We start from the raw sequence: 24,119 nt of genomic DNA on the forward strand, positions 1-24,119 counted from the left end.
AGGGCTCTTTGTTGTCCTGGTTCATTTCCTTCATCTGTGGTCACTCTCAATGTTGATAGGGAGTGAAAGGTCCAACCCTCATCCCTTTTTGGGGGTCCCTCAGGGTTTGATACTTTCGCATTTCTGTTTAACTTCTTCATGAAGCCACTGGCCAAGATTATCTGCCACCACAGGCTGAGAAATCAATATGCTGATCATCCAGCTGTATATCTCGGCCTGTGATGAGTTAAGCAATGCTAGAACCTCCCTCTTGGAGGCTGTTAAGGGCTGGATTGGGAGCAACAGGTTGAAACAACCCTGACAAGATGGAATGGCTCTGGGTTTGGGGTTCTTTGTTCCATGGACAACTGACACCTTTGTCTTGGATTGGATGGCACTGCCCCAGCTTGATCGGGTACATAAGGTTTTTCTGGACTGATGACTCTTGCTCGAGGAGCAGGTAGCACTCATGGCCAGGAGGGTCTAGACTAGTGGTGAAATCTAAATTTATTTCCTACCGGTTCTGTGGGCGTGGCTTGGTGGGGTCATGTGACTGGGTGGGCATGGCTATGTAACCATGTGACTGGGGGATCAAAAGACAAAAACTCACAATGTCCTGCTGGAGCAGGGTTTTACTAGATGACCTCCCCCCCACCCTGGTTTATGGCCTATGACCCTGTTTTTGGCCTAGCAGGCTTCAAGGAAGCCTGCTGGGAGCAAAAACGGATCCCCCCACTCCACTCCCGTAAAAAAAAGGTTCCGACGATCATGCACTACAGCTGTGGTCATTGGAGCCTTTTTTTTACCTTTTAAAAGCATTTTTTTTTACTAACGGCTCGGCCGAATAGGTAGTAAAAAAATGCTTTAAAAGGGTAAAAAAAAAGGTTCTGACGATCACAGCTGTGGCGCGCGATCGTCGGAGCCTTTTTTTAACCTTTTAAAAGCAGGAAGTAACGATACTTGGGCAGGTGGGCGGAGCCCCACGCCACCATCGCTACCGGTTCTCTGAACCACCTGCTACAATCACTACCGGATTGCTCGATCCCGTCTGAATCGGGAGCATTTCACCCCTAGTCTAGACAGAACTGAGGGTTGTGCATCAGTTATGTCTTTCCTAGACCAACAGTTCCTGTTCACAGTCACCCATGCATTAATCATCTCCTGTCTTGACTATTACAAAGCATTCTACAGAGGGTCGTCCTTGAAAATATTTGGAAGTTTCAATTGGTTCAAAATGTGATGGACTGCGTGGTTTCGTGCAGGCCTAGATGTGCACATGTGTCATCTTTTTGTAGGAACTGTACTGATTTTCTTCCAATTCAAGGTGCTGGTTGCCACCTTCAAAGCCTTATATGGTTTGGGATCAGGTTTCTTGAAGGACCATCTTTTCCCGGTCACATTTACCTGATTCACCAGTGTAGGGAGGCTGGAAATGCTGGTTCATTCCCTAGGAGGTCCATCTAGTGGAACCAAGACAAAAGACCTCCTCCATGATTTCTTGCTTCCTGTGGAACATCTTACCTGCAGAGATAAAATTGCCTCCAGTTTGACACATTTTCACAAGGCCCTGAAGACCTAGTTTTGCCAATGGACTTGCCCCTAGAGTAGAATGGAACCCATCAAATGACTCATTTGACTATTGTTGCCAAGAGATAGGGGATTATTCCTTTTAATTGCTTTTTATATTGGGTTTTTATCCTTGTAAGCCACAGTCTATCAGTGAGTTAGGCAGCCATATAAATTTTTCTAAATAAATAACAAAAGAGGAACCAAAAAGAATGGTGCTCTTCAGCTATGCCTATAATTGACATGCAATTATTGATCCTCTATAGCAGAATTTATTGGTAATCAAGAGGTGGCTTGGATTATAATTCTTTTATAATTGAATGAGGCAAGACTTCAATATCCTTTGCTTGCACTATTCCTGCTTTTTGAAGAGAAAATCTGAAAATCTAAACTAAGGGATTGGACCAGATTGTGATCAGTTATGAGATCTTTGGAAATCAATAGCATAAAAATATGTAGAGACTGGCGTTAAAGTTTTATAGTTTCTGTTTGAACTTAAGAGTCACATTGAAAATGCCATACCAGTAAGTAGAAATAAAATGTTTTCTCTTATCCATATTTCAGGTATAACGGGGATAATCTAGACTCCAGCATATCTGCATCATTGCAACTTGGCCGAAGAATTAATCCCTTATAGCAGTACTTTCCAAACTGTTCTATTTAGAGACCCTGACATTCCTTGGAAGTTTACTAGGTCTTCCCCATAACTGCAGACTGGTTTCACTGAAAAACATTTTGTCCTTCAATAATAATATAGTTGTTTTCTTAATTAAAGTGTTGCAGAAAAAGGGTTTGGATGAAGCCCATGGCAAATTCTGATTCACATTTCATATAGAACATGAAGTGCATTTGTAACATACAAAATTTCCTATAAGATAGTTTTAAACAGATTGAGAAACCTTTTTATTTTAGTTACTGAAAATTCAAAATACCTTTCTTGAAGAAAGGTTATTCCTGCATTATTACAATAAGTATAATTCAGACTTATTGATATTTACTAGAAAAGTGATCTCCAACTTCTTTTTACTAGTAGATTATTTGAAATTTTAAAAACATAGTCTCAGCATTCTTAGTGCCTAAGTGCAAGACCAAATGGGGATTGTAGGTGGATAACAACACAGTGTGTGAATGTGGAGAGATGCAGAGTCTGGTCCATTTGTTGGCCTACTGATTACTATCAGTAGAATACACTAAAAGGAATAAGTTTCTGGCCAATGGGTTCATTTTGGTACTTTGAGCTTTGATCTGGACACAAAATAAATAAATTAAAGCATTCCTATGCATTGACAAAGATTCTGGAGAGAAAATCCATTACATGTACAAAGTACCAATTTACCAAACTGTTAATTAACCCTTCCAAGCCCCCACATTTGTCCTCGTGGGCACCAGGCTGAAGGCCCTGGAACTTGATATTGAATAGCACTCTAGTACCTCAATTTAATGTGGTAAATCGCACAGAGTTTGGAAATGAATTATAGACATGAAAACACTATGAAAAAAAGCATGAGATTACTGTCTGCATATCCCGGATGTTGAAATTGTTAATGGAGTTATCTTCATTCATGAATGGATTTAGCTCAGTGGTCATCTAGTTATCAATCAGAGACATGGCTTTCCCACTCAGCTTCATACCACACCCTCTCTCTCTTCATTAGTGCTCTGGCTATGTTTTAATAGCTGGTATTTGTGATGGGGGCATCTGATCCAATGCTTGTGTTAAATATAGCCCTGTCTAGTGTAAGGAGAAGATTTAATGGGAAATGGTTAGCATTCTTTCTCCCTAAAGAACAGAGGGAGAGGGAGAGAGAGACGAGAGAGACATGCACACATAAACATCTTGAACCAGTGAGAGGCTGAAGGAGGAAAGGCAAGGAGAAAAGACAGTGGTCAAGAAATCATACAGCTTGCAGCCAGAATGGTTATCCTCAGCTGGATTGCTCTAGGATTTTATCTTCAGCTCTTTTTCTGCTGGGCTTTGTCTCAAACCTCTTTTGTCGACAGTGTCTTCTCCATTTCAGCAGGTAAATGACAACCTTGCTTTCCTCTTGGTGAGTTACATATCTTCTCTTAGGTGATTATTTGAAACATGTTTTTTGTTTCTAATCCTTCTAATCACTAAGGCTTTGAGAAACTGATTGCAAATGTAAATGAAGCTGTAGCTCCCCTAAATATATCTGTCTATCTTATTTCAGGATCTAAGAGTGAATATCTCCTATTTAACAGTAAACCAATCACATTCCCAGGAAATATGCTCTCTTCTGTAATATAGGTCTGGTGTTTTATTTTGACACTTGATATTCCCTTGAAGATGTTATTTAACTTGGACATCAGGGAAGAGAAATTAATTATATTGTATTATCTATTTTGTTAATATATCCCTGACTTTATCCTGCATTGTTGGACATAACCAGGATAAACATCTTTTGAAAAATAATACTCAAACTATCAAAAACTCAGATAACTTCGATAGCTAATTGCTGTAAAAAAAAACACTGCATGGAAAAACCTGACCATCATCCAGTGTGAATTGTCTGTGAGAGTCTTATTTACCACTCTAATCCTAGGCTTTCCTTCAGATGTATGCAGTGGAAAGAAGACAAGGAATAGGCAATACCTTCTTTTCAATTTCAATTTCATTCTCAGGGGGAAAAGGTTTCTTTATCAGTAGGCATAATCGAGGTCCCAACCACTGGGATGGAAAGCAACAATTTAAAAATTTAAGTTTACTTTTGAATTCATGCTAACTAGAATGATCACTTGTCTGAATGACATTAGTTTCTACAATGTGCAGTTTTAAAGGTGAATTTCACAGCTTTCTCAAAAGGGATATTAACTCCTAAAATCATTAAAGGCATCATAGGGAGGCAATCTGAAGAAATTCTTTTAAGAATTAGGCTGGATATAATTATTGTGTAATATTTCTATAAAATATTGACTTCAGATGTAGGTTTTTGGTAACTGATGAAATTTGAATATAACTTCATGCATCAACTACACATTTATGCCAATGCTACACTATATATATTAGAATTTATGAAGTAGTTATTAAAAATATTACTTTTTTGTTGGAAGACATTTTAAATTTTCAGAAATTATATTTAAATAAAAAATACTGTTTAAAACCTTGCCATCCTTCCCTTCTTACCTTTGTTGATTCATGTTTATTTAAACAAACAAACAAACAAACAAATAATATTGTACTCATAAATGGAACTAACACTAATATAGTATCTAGAACTGTGCTTACTGAGATACTGTTTTAAAGTTCACAAATTCATTTTGTGCAGGGATCAAATGCCAATTTGCAGAGGGCAAAGGAAGGACTGGAAGGGCAATAAAATCTTATTCCTGTTATTTTTGCATGTCTGCTTCCCCCCCCTCTCTTTTAAGTCTTTTTAAAATTATATTAAAACAAGCATAAAAAGGACCTACAGTTTGGATAACCATCATCTGCTGACTTCTTGCAAAAGTTCCTTCATCTTTTTTGTGTACTTGATGCTTCAAAGCATCTATGCTGAATATACATAGCAAATGTCTAATAGAGATGTTGCACAGCAGCAGGGGGAATCCCACTCTCTTATTTCTGTCTGGTACAAGTAAAGGCGTCCTCTCAGGAGATGCTAATTTAAAATGAATAAACAAACTAGCTGAAGTATCTAAACAGGGTTACTAAGCAGAGTATCAAACAAATGCAGTTTGGGAGCAAAATAATTGACTATCACAATGAGATCGTGTTGTTGTGATAAATAGACATGTGGTTTTACCATGGGTTCATTACCCCAACCCAACATCTTCAAAACTAGGCGCCATCTTGTTTCCAGAAATAGTGGTTGATCCTCTTGGCTCTGTCTATCCGGATTTCTTGATGCTGAAACATAACTTCTAAAGGAAATGCTTCAAGGTTTTAGGTTACATGAGGTAACATGTGGCCATGATTCTTCATTTCCATCTGGCTCTGCTATAGCAGTTGAGTTATTAACAACAAATCTGCAAGGGTGAAAATATTTATGGATTGGTTTTTTAATGCATTTTTTTCAGTGCATTCTCCTCAGCGTAAGGAACGTCTGTCAGACTGGGTAAGGACTCCACTATGCAGCATATGACCGAGTCTGCGGATTTAAATAACTCCGCCCTCTACTGGTTGAGCCCCAGTGTTTCGACTCGGTCCTATGCTGGACAGTCGTGTCTTCCTGGAACCAGTCTGTTTGTGGCGTTTATCGCTATTTTTCGCTATTTTTTCAATTCCTTTCATCTCAAATTCGGCATTTCTTCAAATTGGACTTTAAAAAAAATTTTTTTTCCTTTCTCCTGCTTCGTATCAGTGGCGCGAAGGGTCCTTACTCGAGACCGCCGGCAGCTGCTTTTGCAGCGGGGGCTGCCTGCCGACAGACCTCCTGAGGGGTGAGAGCTCAAAGTCTACCCCTCCATCTCCCCTTTCCACCGGGAGAAGGACAGCTGCATTTTAATGGCATTCACCTAGCAGCTTTGTCGGCGCCGTTCTCTGGAGGGCTTTTCAATCGGCGCCATATTTTTCTGGCCGCTTTGCCCTTGGCTAGCGGCTTGGCAACGACGTGCAGACGGCTCCTTCAGCTCTTATCACCAGCGGAACTGCCTCCAACTCATCGGCTGCCCTCATCTCGGCGGAGCTTCGGCAACAGCTAAATTGGAGAGCATCGCTACCGTCAGGGCTCCCCTGCAGTAACGCAACGGCCCATTTTAAAATGGCGGACGCCTCTAATCTGCCTCGTTCTCACTCCGCAGCCTCCCGGCCCCGACATCGTCATGCTAGCGACCCAGGGGAGGAAACCAGCAAACAGGGCCACTCAGCCAAAGCCCCTTCCAAGGGATCAACATCCTCCTCTGGCCAAGCCATCAAACCTACCAGGGAGGAGCTGAGGCGGCACAGGGCTTTAGAGAAGGCGGCTCTCAGGGCTCAACAACAGCCCGCCACCATTTTGTCTAGCACGTCTGCCATTTTACCGCCCAGGCCCTCACCGCCTTCACATCAACCTGCTATAGCCCGTTCCGATCGGGAGCTTTCCCCTGATCGTCCTTCATCTCGGGGCCCTACGTCATCGGAGGCAGAACAGGTTTTTCAGACCCTCCCGGACCCCTCTGATGCCCCAGCTCAAATGAGGGACAGTGACCCGGGGCCTTCTTGCCCACCCTCCGGATCTGGAACCTCTCAGGCCTACGCAGGGGATGTTTCACAACCAGACCTCCATGCTACCCTGGAAGCCATCATAGCCAGAGCCATCCAACAGGGCCTTTCTCAGGGGTTGCAACAGGATCTCTTTCCGGCCCCTACTCTCATGGCCAGAGCCCAATCTTGCCCGGGCCACTCTGGGAACCTAGGGGATCGCTTGCCTTCTCCTGAGCGCTCTGACCAGGGTTCTCTTTCGGAGGAAGAAGAATCTAGGGAGCTGACCCTTTCGGATGATGAGGGCCTCGTTCCAGACCAGCCCGATTTTGTGGGCCTTTTCAGGCCCCAATTATTCCATTCCTTATTGTTCAAGGCCTTAGCGGTCACTAGACTGGGGTCTCCTAACGCCTTGGGCTCAGCACCTCAGGATTCCTCTGATCCAGCTTTATCCTTGTTTGCTGAACCAGCAGTTGAACCAGAGCTCATTCCAGCCCCCAAACTTTTCATGGACATTGTCCAATGACAATGGACTTTGCCTGGCTCAGCCCCGGCACCTAATGGCTTGGATAAACGATTATACCAAACTGCTCCTGCTCTTTCTGATCTTCTGCAGGTTCCTCCCGTGGACGGCCCCATAGCGGCCTTGGTTTCTCCTTCCAGACTTCTCAGCTCTCCTGAGGAATCTCTGCGACCCGAAGACAAGCGAGCTGAGAAGACCCTCATCAAGGCGCATCAATCCGTGGCGTGGGCGGTCAAAACTGCCACCGCTGCTTCCTTTTTTAACCGAGCCTCCCTGCTCTGGTTGAAACAATTACAGGACAGGTTACCTCCGTCTGACACGCGTACGCACCAAGATTTGAACAAGATCATCGCCGCCTTGGAGTACTCCGCAGACGCCACGCTGAATTCAGCACGGTTCTCAGCCAAATCCATTGGCTCCACAGTCACGTCTCGTCGACTTTTGTGGCTCCGTCATTGGCAGGCGGACGCCAAGAGCAAGTGGCAACTAGCTTCCTCACCCTACTCCTCTTCTTCTCTCTTCGGTCCACTCCTGGAGCCACTTCTGGTGGAAACTAGAGACCACCGCAAGATCCTGCCGTCTGTTTCCCGTCGTTCCATTTCTCGTTTTTCTCCTTACAACCAGTCTCAGTCATTTTGCCCTCAAGACTCCGGCTCATTCCAGCCTCGTTTTCAACGCTCCTTTCAGTCCCAGTCTCACCAGGACTCACAGGTTAGACAGGGCAATAGGCCCTTCCAGAAGTGTTCCTTTCGAGGAGGCAGGGGAAGATCGTTCCGACGGTCCAAGTGAGGGTAACTCGGAGACACCCATTGGTGGCCGCTTAACCTTTTTCGCCGCTCAGTGGGCTTCTTCAACTTCTGACTCTTGGGTTTTACGTACTGTTCAATTCGGTCTCTCTCTTGAATTCTCCTCCCTCCCCCCCTGTTTTTCTCTCGTGCCCTGTCTCCAGGGACAGGGTTCGGAGATCCCTTGTTTCCCAGGCTATCTCCCACTTGGTTGCCATCAAGGCCATTCAACCAGTGCCACCCGACCAGCATGGCCTTGGGTTTTATTCCCGTTTATTCATTGTTCGCAAGGCTTCTGGGGGGTGGAGGGCCATCTTAGATTTAAAGGCTCTTAACCGTTACTTGGTGTATCACAAGTTTAAGATGCACACTCTCCATACTATTTTGGAAACCATTCGCCCTGGGGACTTCTTGTCTTCCATAGACTTAACGGAGGCGTACCTCCACGTCCCCATTCACCCGGACTTCCGTAAATATCTCCGTTTTCACTACCGGGGGCGACATTACCAGTATTCGGCTCTCCCCTTTGGCCTTTCCTCCGCCCCCCCCCCACGTCTTTACTAAGATCATGGTGGCTCTGGTGGCACACATTCGTTCCTTCCCCATCAGAATCCAATTTTATCTCGATGATATTCTACTACAATCGTCATCATTCGAGGAGGCCCAAACCGATTTGGCCACTTCCATCCAAGTTCTACAATCTCATGGGTTCTCCGTTAACTGGGCCAAGAGTCATCTGGTCCCAGCACCTCTATCCAACATTTAGGGGCTATCATCGATTCAGTAAGGTCTACAGTTTCCCTCTCCTCGGAACGCCAAGACAGCTTACGCTCCCTTGCCCTCCGCTGTATTGCGGACCGATCATCTTCTCTCCTTAGTCTGTCTTGCCTTCTGGGCAAGATGGTCTCTACATACGATATAGTGCCGTGGGCCCATCTCCACAGTAGGGAGTTACAATGGTTCCTGCTCCCTCATCAACGGAATTGATCTAGTGATTCTCTCCTCAGAGTACCTCTAGCCCCGTCCGTCGTCTCCTCCCTCAGGTTGTGGACGTCCTTGGCCTTGTCAGGAGCTTGCTGCTTCAGGGTACCAACGCGCATAATAGTCACCACGGATGCAAGCCTCCAGGGCTGGGGGGCTCACCTGGAACATCATCTGGCGCAAGGTCAGTGGTCATCATCCGAGCAACTTCTTCCCATTAACCTCCTAGAACTAAGAGCCATTCGTCTAGCCTTGCTTCACTTTTGGGACCTTATCGTCTCTCGTGACATCTTTGTCCTTACGGACAACGTTACGGCGAAGGCTCACGTTAATAGACTGGGAGGCACTCATTCTCGGGCTCTCATGGACGAGACTCTACTACTCGGCCTCTGGGCTGAATCTCACCTTCACTCCCTTCGCGCAGATCATATCTCAGGGGAGGAGAATTCACAAGCAGATGCCCTGAGCAGACGTCGCCTGGACAACGCGGAATGGAGCCTCTCCCCTTCTCTCTTCAGAGAGATCACGAGGCGCTTCGGGTCTCCCGAAGTGGACCTCTTCGCATCGCAGGCCAACCACCAGGTCCCAAGGTACTTCTCTAGGTACAGGGATTACGGGGCCGAAGCCACAGATGCCCTCCGCAGCCCTTGGCCTTCCGGTCTCTTATATGCCTTCCCCCCCTTTCCATTGATTTCCAGGGTGCTCAGGAAAGTTCTTCAGGAACGGGCGGAGATCATCGTTCTCGCGCCCCGCTGGCCCCGGAGACACTGGTACTCGGACTTGATCTCCCTATCTGTCGCTCGACCTTGGACCATCCCGGACGACCAGATTGTCCTCGTCCAGGGTTCCCTTCACCATCCAGATCCGACATGGTACCACTTAACCGCGTGGAGGCTGAGCGGTTCCTCCTACGAGAGGCCAGGGTCCCCTCTTCTGTGATAGACATCATCCTAGCTTCCCGCAGGCCTTCTACTAATAGAATCTACAACTCTACCTAACTCTCCTTTGCCGCTTGGTGTCAGCACGCTCGCATTCACCCCCTTTCGGCTTCAATTCTGGACGTTTTACGCTTTCTCCTGGAAGGCTTTGACGCCAGGCTATCTCCAAACACCCTCCGGAGGCAAGCGGCTGCCATCTCTACAGTTTTGACTTGCGGTTCATCATCTTCGATTTCTCGTCATCCTGTCGTCCAACAATTTCTGCGGGGAGCTACAAATTTAAGACTTCTACCCGTCCATCGCTTCCCTACTTGGGACTTGAACAAGGTCCTCTCAGCTCTTACAACCTCCCCCTTCGAGCCTCTTCGACACGTCTCTCTCCGTTTCTTGTCCTTCAAGGTCTCCTTCTTGGTCGCAATCACATCAGCCCGCCGCATATCGGAGCTGGCGGCTCTGTCATCTCGAAGGGACCTCTGCATTTTTCACGATGACAGGGTAGTCCTCCGACTGGACCCTTCCTTCATACCTAAAATCAATTCTCCTTTTCATCGCGCACAGGAGTTGGTTCTACCCAACTTCTGCCCTTCCCCTCAGCACCACTTGGAACGATCTTGGCATACGCTTGACGTGCGACGCGCCCTCAAAATATACCTGAGGCATACATAATCCTTTCGGAAGACAGAGGCTTTATTTGTCTCTTACCAACCCGCGTCTATCAGAGCCAAGGCTTCGGCACCTATGTTGGGGCGTTGGATCCGTGCTACAATCTCTACGGCCTACCAGAGACAATCATTGCCAGTACCTCACCACATCACGGCCCACTCCACCAGGAGTGCGGCGACCTCCGCTGCATGGGCAACCCAGGCTACGTTGGAGGAAGTTTGCAGGGCAGCCGCTTGGACGAGCATCTCCCCCTTTATCCGACACTATCGTGTGGACTCGTTTGCATCTGCCGAGGCGGCCTTCGGGCGAAGAGTCCTCCAGGCTGTTCACTCAGCTTGAGGTAACAGGGCCCTTGCTCTTCCCTCCCAGTGGACATTCAGCTTTGGTATGTCCCCAGTCTGACAGACGTTCCTTACGCTGAGGAGAATGGACGTTGGACTTACCTGATACGTCCGTTCTCTCTTAGTAAGGAACGTCTGTCAGCCCCACCCTTCTGGCGTGCCCTGTTCCCAGTGGGGTGGGTGGTGTTCTTTTATCTCTCTCTTTGTATTTTCCAGGAAGACACTCCAATCTGCGTCAGCGCCCTCGCCGAAACACTGGGGCTCAACCAGTAGAGGGCGGAGTTATTTAAATCCGCAGACTCGGTCATATGCTGCATAGTGGAGTCCTTACCCAGTCTGACAGATGTTCCTTATTAAGAGAGAACGGATGTCTCAGGTAAGTCCAACGTCCATTTGCTTAGTTTTGGCAATTGAGCCGATTTCTTACTGGCTTTGCAGTAGTTTTAAAGGAAACTTGCCAAATGGTTGGGCCCGGAGGGAGGGGTCCCTCTGGTTGAGATGTGCCCACCAGGCTTCAGAGCATTCCATCAGCCGAGGGCCCAGGGGAGGGGCGGGGGGGTGGCGGTTATTATTAACGAAGGTCTGGGTCCGAGGGAGACCACTGTGCCACAGATTGCCGGATGTGAGTCCCTCTTTGTGAGATGGGGTCCTGGGGTTCAGATGGGCTTGCTGCTTACGTACCTGGCTCCCTGCCGCATGGCAACGGCCCTGCCCGAGCTACTCGACGTGATAGCCACGGTGGCAGTTGATACACCCAGGCTTATGGTCATGGGTGATTTCAATCTGCCGTCCGTTGGTGAAACGTCGGAGATGGCTCGGGAGTTCATGGCTTCCATGACGGCCATGGACCTGACCCAGTTAGTTCATGGCCCCACTCACAGGGGGGGACACACGCTGGACCTGATTTTTGTCTCTGGCCAGTGGTTGAGTGGTCTTATTATAGGGGATATAGACATGAAACCCTTGTCATGGTCAGATCACTCACTCCTTCGTCTGGACCTTTGAACCGCTACACCCCGCCGCAGGGAGGCAGACCCAATTAGATGGATCCGCCCCAGGCGCCTGATGGATCCTGATAGGTTCCAGACGAAGCTTGGGCCAATTCCTGAAGATCTGGCACACGACTCGGCCGAGGACCTGGTAGCTGCCTGGGATCGGGCGGCTGGTGGGGCCTTGGATCGAGTCGTGCCTTTGCGGCCTCTGACCCGGTGTCGATCCCTCGCGGCTCCTTGGTTCACTGAGGAGCTGAGGGAGATGAAACGCCGGAAAAGACGCCTAGAGAGCGGTTAGAGGGCCAGTCTCGCTGAATCTGACCGAACACTGGTAAGGTCGCATATTAAGACCTACCTAGTGGCGATAAAGACGGCAAAGTTTAACTACTTTTCCGCCTCTATTGCGTCATCAGGGAATCGTCTGGCTGCCCTGTTCAGGGTAACCCATTCCCTGCTCCATCCGGGAGCGCGAGAGGATCCCTTGGAAGGCAGGGCGGAGGATTTCGGACAATACCTGTATGACAAAATCGCTCAGATCCGGGGGGATTTGGACTCTGACTGGGTAGATCAGGGCAGGGTGACGAGGAATAGTCTTGAGAATGTTACCTGGGAGGATGATGCTGTGACTCCCGATGATGTGGACAGGATTTTGGGGAGACTTAGTGCGGCCGCATGTTTACTGGACCCGTGTCCCTCCTGGTTGGTACTGGCCTCCCGGGAGGTTACACGAGGCTGGCTCCAGGGTGTTATCAACGCTTCGTTGAGTGAGGGTCACTTCCCCGCCGCCTTGAAAGAAGCAGTGGTGAGGCCTCTCCTCAAGAAGCCGTCCCTGGATCTGGCAATATTGGCCAACTATCGTCCTGTCTCCAACTTTCGCTTCCTGGCGAAGGTTGTTGAGAGTGTGGTCGCGCGACAGTTTCCACAATTCTTGGAGGAAACATCCTATCTAGATCCGTTCCAGTCGGGTTTCAGGCCTGGACACAGCACGGAAACGGCATTGGTCGCGTTGGTTGATGATCTCTGGAGGGCTCGGGACAGGGATTGTTCCTCTGTTCTGGTCCTGTTAGACCTCTCAGCGGCTTTTGATACCATCGACCATGGTATCATGCTGCACCGGTTGGAAGAGTTGGGGATGGGGGGCACCGTATTACGATGGTTCTCCTCCTTTCTCTCCGACCACAGTTCGTGTTGGCAGGGGGGCAGAGGTCGACCTCAAGGCCTCTTATATGTGGAGTGCCTCAGGGGTCGGTCCTCTCGCCCCTTCTGTTCAACATTTATGTGAAGCCGCTGGGCGAGATCATCCGTGGCTTTGGGGTGAGATACCACCAGTACGCTGATGACACCCAGCTGTACATCTCCACCCCAGGCCACCCCAACGATGCCCTTGAAGTGATGTCCCAGTGCCTGGAGGCTGTGCGGATCTGGATGGGGAGGAACAGGCTCAGGCTCAACCCTTCCAAGACTGAGTGGCTGTGGCTCCCGGCATCCCGATATAGTCAGTTGACTCCATCACTGACTATTGGGGGCAATTCGTTGGCCCCCACAGAGAGGGCTCGCAATCTGGGAGTCCTCCTGGATATGCAGCTGTCCTTGGAGAAACATCTGATGGCTGTAACCAGGGGGACCTTTTTTCAGGTTCACCTGATCCGCCAGTTGCGGCCCTTTCTTGATCGGGACTCCCTGTGCACAGTCACTCATGCCCTCGTCACCTCTCGCCTTGACTACTGCAACGCTCTCTACATAGGGCTCCCCTTGAGGAACACCCAGAGACTCCAACTGGTCCAGAACGCAGCAGCGCGGGTAGTGACGGGAGCAGCATGGCGCTCCCATGTAACACCGCTCCTGCGCGAGCTGCACTGGCTCCCAGTGGTCTTCCGGGTGCGCTTCAAGGTGTTGGTTATCACCTTTAAAGCGCTCCATGGCATAGGGCCTAGCTATCTTCGAGACCGCCTGCTGCCACCGACGACCTCCCATCGACCCGTGCGCTCCCACAGAGAGGGCCTCCTCGGGGTGCCATCAGCCAAACAGTGCAGGCTGGTGACCCCCAGGGGGAGGGCCTTCTCTGTGGGGGCACCTACTCTCTGGAATCAATTGCCTCCAGAGATAAGGAGAATCCAAGACCTCAGTGCCTTCCGCCATGCCTTTAAAACCTTCCTTTTCCAGCAAGCCGGGCTGGCCTAATTTTTTAAGTGTTTTTAAATGTTTTGTTTATTGTTTTTAATTAATGGGGCCAAATTTATATATATATATTTTAACTGTATTTTAATATTTGTACTTGATGTTTTTACTTGGCTGTTCACCGCCCTGAGTCCTCAGGGAGAAGGGCGGTATACAAATTCAAAATAAAATAAAAATAAATCTTGGAGCTTGGAGACAAAATATTTTCCCATTGGTGGGAACTCTTGCATAAATTTGCTCTTAGCTCCTCAGTTGTCCTCCCATCCTATAAAGGTTATATCACCAAAGCTTCCCCTGCTGTTTCTCTGTTGCTTTAAGGAGGAAGGGGGCTCAGCATTGTGAAGGCTTGTCAGTTCTGCAGTCCCTTCTTCCTGTTCTGACCCAGCATTAGCAGAAGCAAGAAACAGACTCCTTGTCACAAAAAACTCTTCTTTATTTACCTCTTGTGAATTAATTGCATTCACCCACCAAAAAGTCCAGGCATTAGTCCTTCAAGGAGTTAACTGCAGTATGGGCCTTATCAGTTCCTGGTGATAATTGCAAGGCCGTAAGCTCCCAGCCTAAGGGCTGCAAATTAAGTTCTGGCAAGCAGTCTTTGTGGCACAAAACACAATGAGCAAAATCTTCAGAAACATGAACTGTTGTCTCCTACGACAACCATTCCCCTTTCCTCCTATTTATTCCCCAACCAGGGAGGGGCCATTCACATCCATGTATGCTTTGCTTCCCGAGTCGACTCCTTGTCCTCCGTTGTTCATCTTTCCTAAATGCTCTTTGCATAGTGCATCTGGAACAGGCCACAGCTGTTCTTCCTCCTCTTATCAGCCTCCAAAGGCAGCTGCCTCTTTGGTGGCTGGGAAATGTCGGGTGGCCCTGGCTCTATCTCTGTGTCTAATCCAGAGCATCCATCAGAGCCTTCCCCAAGTTCCTCCTCAACCTCCTCATTGTCCGAGTCTGCTGTCAGCTCTGCTGTCAGCTGGCAGGCCACAACATTTCCAATGAAAAAATTCAGATATGTGAAATGTCAAACCAAACAGGCTGGATGTGGTGGTTCTGTTCTAGTTAGCTGGAGAGGGCTTTGTTTGTGTGAAGTCATCTTCTCTACTCTTTGAAATTGATGGTGGTGTGGATGGTTGCCTTGAAATTTGAGAAGTGTTTCTGAAAATGGGGGAGGCAATTGGAAGTGGAAGAAACCTGTACTTTATTTTAGTCTTTCATAACATATTCACATTGGGCTGCAACACCTTGCCTGCAATGCAAGTTATTGAGTCTCAGGTCTTGCAAGAACATCATGAATTCTCTGTTGCTGAGAAATATTCATCAATGCTGAAAGATATTCATCAGTGCTCTTTCCATCAGTGTTTCTGGGCCTAGCATTCTTTGTGAGCAGGATGATTTGTTGGCTTGTTTTTTGAAATCAGCTGAGTAATTTCTTCAGTAAAACAGAATGAGACAGACATATCTGGGAATAAATTCTGAGTGCCATGGAAGGGTAACACAATGTTACTTAATTTTGTTGTTTTGATATTAGATGCCATGAAATATTTTTGTGACATTTTTGATCTCAAAATAGCTTTCGGCTTTCAATATAGGTAGATGCATTAATACTAAACAGAGTTCAAGACACTGCAATACTCATTATATTTCTCCACCTCTGCTCCTTGAAGTCTGAAACATTTCACATCTAAAGATTGTAGCAGCGATTTTATGCTTCAGAGTTTCCAATATAATGTGCATTACTTTTATAGTTTAGCAAAGTAAATCAATTTAGTTGACTCTGTAGTTAAGGCCAGCTTTTTTACTTGCTGCTTCGTAAGTAAATAGCCACAGTAAATCTGATTGTTTAGCAGATACTGAATGTAAGAGCTTTTCTTTTATTGAACCAGTAGAAAAAAAAACCCCCAAAAAAATAAGAAATTGCACATTTGCAAACAGGCTACGTGGGGCGGTACTTGAGAATACCTAATCCAGCATTGTAGCAATGTGAGCAACAGTGGGCATGCTTCAATATGCCATTAAATCTTGCTGTTCATGAAGCAATGCTCTGAATGGCATAGGGACTACCACTTTCCCATAGTGTCTTCAGTTGATTTGATCTTCCAGGTTTGAAGCTCCAGGTTCCTTTGATTAAACAATGTCATCTATTTCAACCATTGAGTTCTGGATGGCCTCCTTCTGCTGTTGTTCAGAAATCAGTAAACACCTGGCTGTTCACTCAGGCCTTTTGTGAGGGAGAGGCAGACCCCTCACTTCATCACACTTGCCATCTTTTATATTTTGGTTGATCACTCAGTCAGCCAGCTGTTTAGATTAGATCTGGCATTTTGTCCACCTGTAGAGTCCCTCCCAAGGATGTGGGATAGGCAGATGTTGTTTAATAAAATTAAAGGTATTGTCAAAAGGATGTAAGCTGTTCCAAGTCAAGCCTTTGCAACTGACTGATAGGGATTTTGTCATCTGTGCATCTATTACTATTGGTACTAAAGGGCCTTGATGGTGCAGCAAACTAAAGCACTGTTAAAGTAACACCAGCTGCCTGCAATTACTGCAAATTCAAATCTTACCAGGCTCAAGGTTGACTCAGCCTTCCATCCTTTCGAGGTAGGTAAAATGAGGACTCGGTTTGTGGGGGCAATAAGCTGACTTTATATAAAAAAGAACACCGCTTGGGGGTGGGGGGAAAGCCCTACTAAGCAGGTATATACAAAAGTATGAAGGCTATTGCTTAACGCATTGTAAGCCGCCCTGAGTCTCAGGGCAGAGCAGCATATAAATCAAACCAATAAATAAATAAACAATAAATATCTTTGCTTTCTTTTGTCATAGTTGTTCTATTTGCAGATATTTATATTTTGTGATTTTCTCCAGCTCTTTCACTTCTCTTCTGCTATCTCTAGTTGTTGTTATGATAGTTTCTATAGAGAAAAATATGCATGTTTTTAATAAAAGGTATGTGACTGTGTCAGGGTAAGTTATAACTAAATGACTTATGAGCTCCTCAGTAGAGTTTTACATCATGAAGGCTTCTGATTATTTAATTTTTCCTAATTACAAAACTATTTAAAACTAAGGAAAATCTTCTGTAAAACAGGGCATGTGGTCCCGTTATTTCATCTGCTGATCCATAAAACGTTTGGTTGGCCTGTTACAATTATTCTCGTTCTCATTCTCTCGCTCTCTCTCTTTTTTTAAAAAAAACAAGATGTAGGAAGCATCTCATTACCCTGCTATACTCTGCATGGGTTCCACTGCAGATTTCATTTCATCATGATAGCTGGTAATTATTTTTATCAAACTTTTAAATTAGAAAGCAGATCTTAAATACTTTGAAGATTATGTAAAAAGTACAAATGTCAATTTGTATTGTAAGCCACAGCAGTAAAAAAAATAACATGTAGGGGCTACTTATGTTGTATAAACTTGTGTACATTCATAGTAGAGTTAGTAATTTAGGATTCTAAGTCATTATGTTACATCCTGTCAATATCAGAAAAAGATTCAATCCACAATTATAGTTTATTGTGGATTCTAAGAGGATTTAATTATTCTATTTATTATTTATATCTTTGGGTTTTTTTTGGAAATTTGTGTAGCTGCCTATCTCAAACTGGGTGACACTGGGTGACAAACAGTCATAAAACCAAATAAAACACAATACAAGAAGAAATTTAATACATAGTAGCCAATAGATATTACAATCTGTTAGTTTCAATGCAGCCAGAAAACAGAGCCCTCTTGGGACCTCAGTACTAATAATCAGGTCTTCTTAGCTTTCCAAAAAGCCCATGGGTCAGAGATATCCCAATCTCAGGAGAGACAATGTTCCAGAGGACAGGTGGTACAGCAGAAAGGGCACATTTCCTGATCCCTGCCCCAACTTTCCTTCTTTAAATTATAAAATTTATTACAGTATTTCAAAACCAGGTAAGTCAATCTGCCTATGTCTCAGGTCTTGCTTCTCCTGTCCTGAGAGCACTTTGAGAATGGGGGACAATTTCTAAATGGTTATGACAGTTTTGTTGAAGAACTGTTTACTCCAAGGTCAGTTTTAAAATAAGGGATTGTACAAAAGGAAAGCAATGAAACTAGTGATTAAAGAGCTACTTAGTCACAGAACTCACAAGGTATTTTGGAATCTTTCTCCCTGTCCCTCTCGCTTTCTCTAATCTCATTATTCTCTTTGGAATTATTTTATTCTCTTCTATTGCATTTCTATTTTAATCCTCTCCTCCCCTCCCCTCCCTTCCCCTCCTTCCTTTGGTGATGTATGTATCCAGGCAATGTTCAACATTCAAAATATTTTTGAAAACAATAGACTAGGGTGATATAAAAAACAATAATGAAATATATAATAGAATAAATTCAATTTGGTCTTGCTACCATTGGCTCTCAATTTTCCCCCATCCACTTAAATTTTATATGAGAGCCAGTTTCATGTAATGATTAAGGCACCAGGATAAAAACCAGGATAGTGTGAATTTTAGTCCTGAAAGATTGATAGGTGGATGGATGGGTGGATGACTGAATGATGGATGGAAGATGAATGGATAGATAGAGATATTAAATAGATAGGTGATAGATAACATTTCTAAAATCAAACTCTTCCCACAAACTTAACTCCTGAAGGGTTTTCCTGGTGATTTGAATCCTTTCTTTTTAGAAGAAGGCAACTGTAGAAAATAAACAGAAGAACAGAATAAGACTTCTTCCTATCTGATGTCAAATGAAATCTTAGCTTATTAGTCTAGCTTCAGAAGTAGAAACTGTTCATTCAAACTGTCGATTTTGTCAAACACAAAATATTGAAGACATAAAAGCTACAATAGAGATTATGACTGCAATATAATAGCTGGTAAAACAATGCTGGGGATGTTCCAGGGGAGAGACTTCTTTGAGTCAGGGAACTTCGGATTTGATACTGAGCCATAACAAAGCTAGGAAACACAGAGATGGTGCCAAAAGAATGAGTATGTCCCACAGAATGAATCATGGACCTATTATTCAATGGCCTTTTAATAGAAACCCTCTTGTTTGTCTTGTGACCCACTGAAGTACAATGTGCTCACTCACTTACATTCTCCTGTGAGAATCCAAAATCTGCTAAGCTGCGTCACTTATTGCATGAGTGTTCCAGGTGGAATGACTGAGTAGGATTTTTCATGGCTATATTATTTACCATGTACAATCCTTATAGGAAAGCAGACACCAGGAGTTAATTTCTGAAAACTGAAAGAAGGATGGACATATTGCAAGACTGTATGGCAACAGTACAGCTTTTCCCAATGCGGATGCCCTGTGGACATGTGGTCATTAACCCCTCAAATCCCAAGTCAGTCTAGCATGAGAATTATGAGAGCCACATACTTGGCAAACATCCAGATTGGAGAAAACAGCTCTATGCTTATATGAGCATGGCATATCTGCATTTATTGATAAATGTTAAGTGTGGTGGAGGTACATTCATTCCAAGGGCCATAAATACAACTCTAGAAGGGCAGACTATTTTTGGAATTATAATAAATATCCACCATAATATTAAAAGTAATGGTTACAGCTGGGCTTAAATCAAAAGAATGTGCTAATGGAAGTAGAGCAGAGAATTGTTTCAAAGCTATTGGCAATGTTTACTATGAAAGGAAATTGAGTTAATGGGATTCCTTTGGAAGGCACAAAAATATAGTGGTAAAGAATGAATTAGCCAAATCAGATGAGTATGTGTGGCTTAACTTGTATTTTACTTTTTGAAAAAATAACCATTAATTTTAAATTAGCACAAGGACCAGTATGATAGGTTTTTGCTAAATGTCTATAGATACATTGCCTTATTTTACTGTTTTTCCCTAATTATAGTAATACACAATACCTAGAATAGCTGGGATATCTCTTCCAGGATGGGCTCTGTTATACTGATCTCTTGCAGACAGTATCATAGAAGGTTCTTCCAAACAGGGCTTCAGCATCACTTCCAGGTTGACAGATTGTGTTTCACACCACCACCTTGTGGAGCAGTGGAACTGACTAATTTTGAAGTCAGATGTGCCTCAGAAACAATAAGTAAAAACCAATTTTGAAATTGAATTGTTGTCTCTGGGAATACGAACATTCCTAAGGATATTAATCTAGCCAAAGCGATGATTAGTGAAATGAGTTTTATGATTATAGTGGAAAAAATTATATGTTTACAATAAATATATGACTGGGACAAGCATGGCCAATTACATTTTAAATCCAACGGCATGTATTCCATGTGTGTATGCCTTGAAAGACAGGCAGAAGAAAGTGACCTCAGATTAGTCTAAACCTCTAAGACAAAGAGCAAACAAAAGGAACTCAGAGTAAATCTTTAACACTCTGCCTACATACTTCTGCTTCTTGGATCAGTAAGTCATGAAGTGCTAAAAAGTCAGTGCTGTTAGATTTGGATAACCAACATTTTAAAATGATAAAATAGAGTTAATGGTTGTTTCTTTCACTCTGCTTCTGGCTATTTGTTCCTCTCCTCATAGCTGACTAGCTGCTATTTGCACACTAAGCTTGTTAAACAGAGTAAGGATAGATGTTGTCAGTCATTCTGACAATAATTGGCCTTGTTTTTTTTGAAATCAGTAATGGATAAGACAGAGAATGGAGGGAGGTGGAGCAAAATAGCAAGAAGCTGGCTACTTGTGGTGATTTTTCCCCTCCCGTATTAATCAGCTGTTGGCTGGGTCATCCAGAAGAACTCTGGATTTTGTGGGTAGTTCGGAGGAAAACAGCTGTGTTCTGTTTTTGATTGATGCTTTGAAGATCAAAAATGATAACTGAACAGAAGTATCCAGACATAGACAAAAAAAAGAGAGATTTGAATGGTGCAGCAAAAATATTTTAAGTGGTGATCTTGATGGGTGAGAGGAATGACAAACTGGCCTCTACTTAAAGCCAGAAAGATATTGGGACCATTATTGCCTCATTCCTATATCTCATTATCTCTATCATCTCTATATAATTTCAACACAGATTTAATTATTTTAATAATGTGCGCAAGTGTACCTTTCTCCAAATACAATTAATTATATTACATTTGTGTTTCATGATACAGTTTTGTGAGAGTATAAATGGAGCTCATCAAAGACCATAATTAATCTCTCCAACAGCCCTCCCTTGTCTGGACCAGAAGAAACGGATCAATACTAACCGAGGATGCTCTTTTATCGCTCTTGCACTTTCTCCTCCTCCTCCCCCTCCTCCGCCACCACCACCATTATTTCCTCCACCACACTTCACACATGGGTGGGATTCTGTAAGTATGGATTTAAGCATGAATATTTTCTTACCTTTTGCTAGAAACCACCAGATCATATAGCATAGGGCACTATGCAATTCTAATTAAAGTAGATTAAGACCATAATCTGGTAGCTACTGTACTTATCTGAGAGAAGATTGATAGAATTTAACTAGATTTTCTTCTGAGCAAGCATGCAAGAAAATTGCATTATGATTCTTTTTCAAAAGAAATTATATATTTTAAGTACATTTCAGAGCAATAATATTTATTTATTTATTTATTAGTTCAATTTATATGCTGCCCTACTTCGAAGACTCAGGGCGGCTTACAATGCACTTATAACAATAGCCTTCATTCTTTTGTATATACCTGCTTATTAGGGCTTTTGGCCCCCCATAAGCAGTGTTTCTACAATAAACAGCAGTGTTTATTGCCCCCACAATCCGGGTCCTCAATTTACCTACCTCAGAAGGATGGAAGGCTGACTCAACCTTGAGCCTGGTGAGATTTGAACTTGCACTAATTGCAGGCAGCTAGCAGCTAAGTGCTACATAACAGCACTTAGTCTGCTGCACCACCAAGGCTCTATAATATAATTGAAATTAATAATTTTGATATTAGAAGATTTAATTGTAGAACTGTGAATAAAATACATGCAGATTTTAAAATTAAGTGATGACTTGGCAAAAGTTTCTTTAACAAAGTTGTAATAGATAAAGTTATGTAGAATCCTATATAGGATTCTGATCCTATATAAAATTCATGCCATCCTGGCTTATGTTTGCTCTTGGTTTTATTTGTATTGGAGATTAATCAATATGGCTTCAACCTCTGCATCTTGGGGTTTCAAGCCAACAGAATATTTATTTTTGCAACCTGCCTACTTACCCATTGCCCCATATTTAGGATAACCTGCATGACTTATGTAGTAATGGAAAGCAATATATGGCTTCCACATATTAAAGAGCATAAGAAGACAAGACATTCATGAGAGACACTTAATTTGCAAAGTGTCTGAACAATTGTTATCAATCAACTGTTTCCATCTCATTGTAAGCCAAACTGTTTGTGCAACAAATTTTCACCTGTCTTCAAGTCCTATAAGCCAGGGGTCCCCAACCTGTAGGCTGTGACTGCAGAACTGGGCCATGCAAGTGGGCCATCATTCACACTGAACCATCCCCACTCCCCCCACCCCCCGTGTCAGGCCGCCAAGCTGGGAAGTTTGGGGACTGCTGCTATAAATGCAAGTAGAAAAATGTGATTCTGTGTAACATCCTAATGCTTAAAATGCTTCCAAACAGGTCTCACATAATATTGCAGGTGTGCTATAATTGCTTGTCAAATTAAGTGGAGCATAATCCTATGTCAAAAATGATGGGATTGAATACTCACTTCAGCAGCACATATACTAAAAACAATGGGATTGAAAGAAATGAGGAAATGGAAGGTACCAGTTCTTCTAATGGACATCATTTAGAAGAGTGTTTTAACTTCAGTAGTTCCTCCCTGTGAGAACGAACTGGTCGGTGGGAGGCTATTGGTGGCAAAAGACGGTCTCGTAGGTACCCAGGTCCTAAGCCATGGAGCGCTTTAAAGGTGATAACTAACACCTTGAATCGCACCCGGAAGACCACCGGGAGCCAGTGCAGCTCGCGTAGGAGAGGTGTTACATGGGCGTAACGAGCTGCGCCCATAATCACCCGTGCGGCTACGTTCTGGACCAGTTGGAGCCTCCGGGTGCTTTTCAAGGGGAGCCCCATGTAGAGAGCATTACAGTAGTCCATACGGGAGGTAACTAGGGCATGAGTGACCGTGCGCAAGTCGTCCCAATCCAGAAAGGGACGCAACTGGTGGATCAGGCGAACCTGATAAAAGGCACCCCTGGCCACGGCCGTCAAATGATCTTCTAAAGATAACCGTGAATCCAGGAGGACACCCAAGTTGCGGGCCCTCTCTGTGGGGAGCAAGATCTCATCCCCTATTGTCAGTGATGGTACCAGCTGACTATACCGGTACGCCGGAAGCCACAGCCACTCGGTCTTGGAGGGGTTGAGTCTGAGCTTGTTTCTCCCCATCCAGATCCGCACGGCCTCCAGGCAACGGGACATCACAGCAAGGGCATCATTGGGGTGGTCTGGGGTGGAGATGTATAGCTGTGTGTCATCAGCATACTGATGAACACTCACTCCAAAAGGGTGTGTTGAAGGGTTTTATTTAGTTGAATTGGTAAGGCTTGATTGAAAGGTAGAGAAGCTGGGGTTTGTACAGGGGTTTTTGTCTATGAATATATATATATATATATCTGTTTTTGTTTTCTGAGGTTTTCGTGGATGTTTGTATATAGGTCTTTGGTTATTTGGGTTTTCTCCCACGTAAAATTGGAAGTGTCTTGGCGATGTTTCGACGAAGTCTCGAAACGTCGATGTTGCCAAGACATTTCCAATTTTACACGGGAGAAAACCCGAATAACCAAAGACCTACGTATATCTGTTTCTATCTATCTATCTATCTATCTATCTATCTATCTATCTATCTATCTATATCTATCTATCTATCTATCTATCTATCTATCTATCTATTTGTCTGTTTGTCTGTCTGTCTGTCTGTCTGTCTATCATCATCATCATCTATCTGTCTATCATCTATCTACCTCTATCTATCTATCTATCTATCTATCTATCTATCTATCTATCATCTATCTATTTATCTATCTATCCATCCATCCATCCATCCATCCATCCATCCATCTATCTCATCTTACATCTT

The 24,119-nt window shown here is 44.4% G+C and overlaps 1 protein-coding gene across 9 annotated transcripts in view; it reads left to right on the forward strand.

Annotated features, from left to right (window-relative positions):
- The first annotated feature begins 3,146 nt into the window (after nt 1–3,146).
- COLQ (collagen like tail subunit of asymmetric acetylcholinesterase) overlaps nt 3,147–24,119 on the forward strand; it is a 68,269-nt gene continuing 47,296 nt past the window's right edge. For 5 of the 9 annotated variants that reach the window (XM_034402562.3, XM_087892605.1, XM_034402564.3 and 2 more), the window contains exons 1-2: nt 3,228–3,566; nt 21,220–21,365. In XM_034402562.3, the coding sequence (XP_034258453.1) occupies nt 3,461–3,566; nt 21,220–21,365 (252 nt within the window). In that variant the 5' untranslated portion in view covers nt 3,228–3,460. Of the gene's footprint in view, nt 3,594–17,294; nt 17,364–21,219; nt 21,366–24,119 lie in introns of those variants that run through there. The other 4 variants (XM_034402565.3, XM_034402561.3, XM_087892608.1 and 1 more) reach the window with 4 other exon arrangements.

This window comes from Pantherophis guttatus, chromosome 4 (genome assembly GCF_059756535.1).
Source record: "Pantherophis guttatus breed Tessera chromosome 4, ASM5975653v1, whole genome shotgun sequence".
Lineage (NCBI taxonomy): Eukaryota > Metazoa > Chordata > Lepidosauria > Squamata > Colubridae > Pantherophis > Pantherophis guttatus.